This window comes from Sapajus apella, unplaced genomic scaffold (genome assembly GCF_009761245.1).
Source record: "Sapajus apella isolate SASKATOON/1434 unplaced genomic scaffold, GSC_monkey_1.0 scaffold12, whole genome shotgun sequence".
Lineage (NCBI taxonomy): Eukaryota > Metazoa > Chordata > Mammalia > Primates > Cebidae > Sapajus > Sapajus apella.
The window spans coordinates 12987903-12993935 of NW_022436952.1; the positions used below are offsets into that span (position 1 = coordinate 12987903).

The 6033-nt window shown below is 37.4% G+C and overlaps 1 protein-coding gene across 1 annotated transcript in view; it reads left to right on the forward strand.

The window, feature by feature from the left end:
- STXBP4 (syntaxin binding protein 4) overlaps positions 1 to 4432 on the forward strand; it is a 164620-nt gene extending 160188 nt beyond the window's left edge. Inside the window, exon 18 of the mRNA XM_032279278.1 lies at positions 3786 to 4432. Coding sequence (XP_032135169.1) covers positions 3786 to 3900 — 115 coding nt within the window. The 3' untranslated portion in view covers positions 3901 to 4432. The remainder of the gene's footprint in view (positions 1 to 3785) is intronic.
- Positions 4433 to 6033: the final 1601 nt, after the last annotated feature.

The window sequence follows — 6033 nt, forward strand, 5'->3', positions numbered from 1 at the left end:
TTAGATTTTTAAATATATCTGAAGTGCTGTTGACTGCTCTCCAAATCAGGTCAGATGCACTGTCTCTTCAGCAGCATTTGCCAGAGGTACTGTATGTTCAAATGGAAAATTTTCATGTTTCATAGTAAGCTTCATTTATTTTCTAAACCTCTAAATTTTTTATACTAAGTAGCAACATCTCCCTTTATGAACCATGGGATCTTTATTAATTAAACAGAGTCAACAGGGCTGATTTATTCTCTCTCTTATCAGCTGAATTACCAAGCACACAAATCACAGAGGAAATATTTTTAATACTAGAATGTTCTCCAAGCCGGTAAATCTGGGATTATCTCATCATACCGATTATGTCAAAGCTCTTTAGCCACAGTGCTCACTATGACATAAAATTGAATGGTATACACACAAATGGCCCTCTTCCAGCATCATAGGAAGAATTCCAAATTTTTCTTACAATAATCAGAAATCCCTAATTATCAATAAAACTAGCTATGATTATTTATTGTATAACTCCTCTCTGCCAGGCACTTTACATGCATTACTTGAGTTTCACAAGCATTGTGTCCCATTGGTTCTGGACATTTTTAACAAAGACCCGGGTCTGCAATGTGTGTTTGAAGCACAGAATATATCTCTCTGTTACTTTAGTTTTATTTCTTCTAGTAAGTAGCTGTTCTAATTGCATATTTGACGCTTAGGTGTGTGCATGTGTGTTTTTAGTCATGTACAAAAAGCATATTGTGAAGACAAGATTAATCAAGTTATAAGGTTAATCAAATTTTATGATGTAACTTTTATATTTGGAGTAGATCAGATGTTCATTTGTTGATTAAAAAGTGCTTAATGAAAGTTACTGGCAAGGATGACCATCTGGTAGAACTTTCTGATATTCACCATTCAGAGTCTGTAACTACATTTTTTTCTTAGACATTTTCCTTTTGATTATTTTAAGTTAGCAATTTAATGGAATGTTCATATATGGACAGATGTAATATTTCAAGCACGAGAATATGATTTATAAAAAGTCAAATAGCAAAGCATACTACCTGAACTTACCCTCAGGTAATTGCTCCTGTTTTTCCTCCTTCCCATCTCCTCCAACTATAGAACTTTATACTACAGAGAGATAGGAATTAAAATGATTTAAATTATAGTCTCTTCTTTGGACTAATATATTATAAATGTGCTGATAAACATTAAGGTATTAATATATATACCAATATTTTAAAATAAGCAAAGCTGTCTCACCAAGCTTTTTCCTTTTAGTTTTAAACATGTAGTTTGTACCCAGCGATGTGTCCTCATTTCACCTTGCAGTGGCATTCCAGCCCTCTCATGTTACACTCATTAGTATTTCTTTAAAACCACTTTCAAGTTAGGCAGCTTTCCAGCTTTATAAAGGCCTTGAAATGAAGTTAACCTGTGCCGAATCAAATGCTTTAGTAAATTTGGCCTCCATAATAAGAAATTCCATTAAACCATTTTAAAGAGATATTAGTAATGTGGATTATTGTCAAGAGAATAATGATTCTTTGTACACTAAACCACACTCTGAGCTTTTGAAACTATGAAGATGCCTGGGCCTTGTTACTTTCACCTTGCTTCTTAAAGAACTTGAACCCTTTTTATGCCATCATAAAACCGCTAGTAATCTTCTTTCATGAAAAGATACACTTAAAATTTAAACAGAGGAGCTGAACAATTTGTGTGTGGGGGATGTACAAAATATATATATAGGATTGAAAACAAACCAAACCAATAATAACAGTGGAACTTACCATTTGTACTGTCTAACATTTTCAGTATTGTAATCAGTGGCAAATAAAGTGAATGCATTTTTGTAATAGTTCCCAACTTGTGTTCTATGGAAGATTAGCCCTGTGTTTGTCAACAGAGATATGTTACTTTGAGTAATATTACATAGTCTTGGAGACTCATATAGCACAATTAGCATGTTAAAGTTCTCTGGGAAATCCTGTAGTAAAGAAACCTATTCAATTTTGTCAAACTATTTGACCATAGAATTATATTCTTCACATAATATTGATTAACTGATTGGTTGATTGAGACTGGGTCTTGTTCTGTAACCCAGGATGGAGGACAGAGTGTAGTGGATCATACCTCACTGCAGCCTCAAACTTCTGGAGTTCAAACAGTCCTCCCATATCAGCCTCCCAAGTCAGTCACTGGGATTATAGGCATGAGCCACTGTGCAAGGCTATTCTTTAAGTAACATTTATTTAAAACTCTTGGTAACATATTTTGGAAAATGTTACTTTATAATGTAGGCGGTACTTTCAGATTCACAATCTTAAGCCATCTTTATAAGTACTGGCCTTCAAATGCACTTGATCTAAGACACGATGCTGCTTCTGAGGTTGAGTTTGGGTAGGACGAAGGCTAGGGAAACTGATCTAGTATTGAAGAAGGAGTGGGGTAAACCAGGGCTAGAAAGAGTGTCCAAGGAGAAAAAACAAGTCCTTGTCCTAATTTGTGCACTCAGGAATTGGGAAGATGGTGGTGGACTTAGGAGATTCATCCAGCCAAAGGCTGGGAGTAGGATGCTAGGTGTAAGAAATACCATCACCCGGTTAAAAGCATGATTTTGTGATGTGTCACCACTTTCTAGACATACCTAATATCTTTTATACTTCTTTTCTCATCTCTGTTTATGTTATTTCTCTGAAACACTTTTTCAGCATGCTGGTCATTTGTTCTGAGAACATGTTAGGCCCCATAAAATCAGAGATAAGAAACATAGTTCCTGCCCTAAGGAGCTTCATATGTAGTAGGAAGGCCTAAAAGCAAATTAGCATTTATAATTTAATGTAATAAGAGATAAGACCATGGGCACAGATTGGAAGATTCTTAAGGGATGTTTGTTTTTTTAGAATTAATGAGTTAACTTCTCATGGGAAAGGATTATGGAAAAGAAGAAGATATTGTTGGCCGAGTGCAGTGGCTTACCCCAGTAATCCCAGCACTTTGGGAGGTTGAGGTGGGTGGATAACTTAAGGCCAGGCATTCCAGAGCAGCCTGGCCAACATGGCAAAAACCCGTCTCTACTAAAAATACAAAAAATTAGCCGGGTGTGGTGATGTGCACCTTTAGTCCTAGCTACTTGGTAGGCTGAGGCACAAGAATTGCTTGAACCCCAGGGGACAAAGGTTACAGTGAGCTGAGAGCATGCCACTGCACCCCAGCTTAGGTGACAGAGCAGGACTCTGTCTTTAAAAAAAAAAAAAAAAAAGATATGTTGAGGCAACTAAAAAAACCAAAGTATTTTATAGTAAAGTATGTGTTTGGTCCAGAAGGCATTGAATGTTTAGCAAGTGAGTAACAGTGTATGATTTGTCACTTAGAAAGTTCTTTGGCTGGAGTAGAGAATGAATTACAAAGAACTAAAGCAGAGGCAGAGAGGCAAACTATTTCAGTGACCCAGCCTATTTCACTGAAAAAGGAGAACAAGAAACAGATTCCAGAGATCCTACAGCAAGGCAATCATTGGACTTGCTGACTGACTGAATGTCAGACCCTGAAAGGAGAGGCGTTAGAGATGCTGCATTCACCTGCATTCGTTTTTAACCAAAGAAGAAAGAAAGAAATGGCTTTTGTAGAACCTTAAAATGTGTCTAAGACTTATTAAAACTATTGGATCTACTTCTAACTGCTTCCTATCACAGGGACTTTACTACAGTAGAAGCAATGTCACCAGGATCAGTACTTGCATGGATGAGTAGAAAGCCAGTCTTTAGGATTCTAATTGCATTCTTGTTCTTCTCAAGTCATGTAACACAGACTACATCCTGGATCCATCCTGTGATGAGTGTCCTGAATCTGTCTCGCTCAGAGGAGAATGAAGAGGATTGCTCTAGAGAACTCCCCGACCAGAAAAGTTGATGGTTTTCCTTAGGAAGTGGAGTTCCATGGTCATCTGGCATCTCAGTCTACATGGACGACGTGAGCAGAGACACATAACATCCAATTCTGAGATGCAACAGCCTAAAATAGGAGTGAAGCATACACTACTTGTTGAAGGGTAAAATAGAGTCTCTGGACTTTGGATATTTTTGTAAAACTTTTGATATTTCTGTATACATTTTTAAAAAAAATCGCCACTACAGTAGTTCTTTGAGAATAATCTAGTCATATTTTTTGAAATCACATAATTAGACTTTATAATATATATACTTTTTCTTATATAATTAGATCTTTCTTTGTAATTTCATATGTAGTTCTTCATAAGGTCTTGACATACTGAAAAAGTATATGAACATAATGAAACACCTCATTAATTTGATAATTCATTAACCTTTTATATTCATCTATTAGGAAAGTGATCTTAGCAGGCTTTTTGGAATTTGAGGATCACATTTAGACATCTGATGGGCTAATGAATACAGCTTATATCTTTATTGAGCTTTCTAATTTACCAAATGCTTTGCAGACCTCATTTTATTTAAACCATACAACATGCCTGTGAGGCTGATCTGGTGGGTATGTTTATTCTTGTTTTTCAGTAGGGAAGTAGCAGTTCAGAGAGAGGAAGCTCCCTGTCCGAGCACTGAGACCCACTCCTAAGTATTCTGATTCCACGTCCAGTCCCCTTCCCCCAACACCCTGCTGTCCCCACAGAGGGAGGTCACAGCCCATCATGCAGGGCACTGTGATTGTGTTGATGCAGCTGGCTCCACAGCTGTGCATTCCACAGAGATTCAGAAGGCACCTCTTCAGTCAAACATGGCCCCTCTATAACCTTACTATTCTTCTCCTATAAACCTTTCCCCTTTCTCAGCACCCAAGCCCCCAATAAGTAGGCAACCTGCATTGTTATATTGTTTCAACAGGCTTCTTTCAGCAGTTCATGTTTTTCTAAAGTCAGAGACGTGGTTTGCCCTGCTTAGGTTGCCCTTCCCAGAGCAATGGTTTGAGGGGAGCTAATGAGAAAAGAGATATCTTTTAAAACACTGCTGCTCTACTTGAAACAAGATGGAAGCCTAAAGCCCAAGTCAAGCAGCAACCAGCACTGCCGTGCAGTCCTAGAACTCCTTAGAACATAGTGTAAGAACCATCCATTGTAAGCATTTTATAGATGAGTAAATTGAGATCCTAGTCTCCTAGTCTACTGAATTTCATATGGTATATAATACAGATTTATGTGGTAAAGATATATATACATCGTGCTTAACTATACCTTCCTGAATACACTTAGGATTTATTATTTATGTCTTGAGTAATAATATAAAGTCAACTCCAGACTGATAGGTAGTCATTAGCCATAAAAATTGTTTCAGGATGGCTAGAGAAGACTTGTGTTTTGCCTGATAGCCATTTGAGGGTTAGGAAGCTTCAGGGAGAAAAGTATCGAGAGAAGCTCCACAGGGAGCTATTTCCTTGCACCACCACCCCCCGCCGCCAGAGGTGAATGAGGTATATGGTAGCCTCTGTAATTGTGAATGTGCAAACTTTTTGTTGTTGTCAAATTAATGGTATGAAATTTTTCTCCCCCTGCTTGGAGAATGTTCTAATTTGTTTCTAGTGAGCAAAACAAAGGAGGTGTTTGAGTCACTTGAAATCAGAGTACTCAGGCACCAGCCCACCGGCAGTGACACCTCATCTTGTCACTGCTGTTTTATACCACTTGCCTCCCTGTTTCTGTCGAATTCCTGGTGAAAAAGGCCTGAACAATTATAATGATATTATTTATTGAGTATTTTGTGCTGTACACTGTGATGAGCAGTTTGCATATATTTATTTATAATATTTTTAAAACCATTCCATGAAATAGAAACTGTAATTATTCCCATTTCTAAAAGAATAAACTTAGGTTTAGAGAGTTAGTAATTTTTGCTGAAGGATCACAAAGCACCTACGTGTAGAAGCTAGGGTTCAAGGCAGATCTGTGAGTCCACAACCTGTTCTCTAAACCACTATGCAGAGTTGCTTAGATTTATTGTCCGTGGGTACATTTTATACAAAGGCAGGTTCTATTTCAGTGCCATAAGGAACTTTCTAGTAGTTAAAGCTGATAAG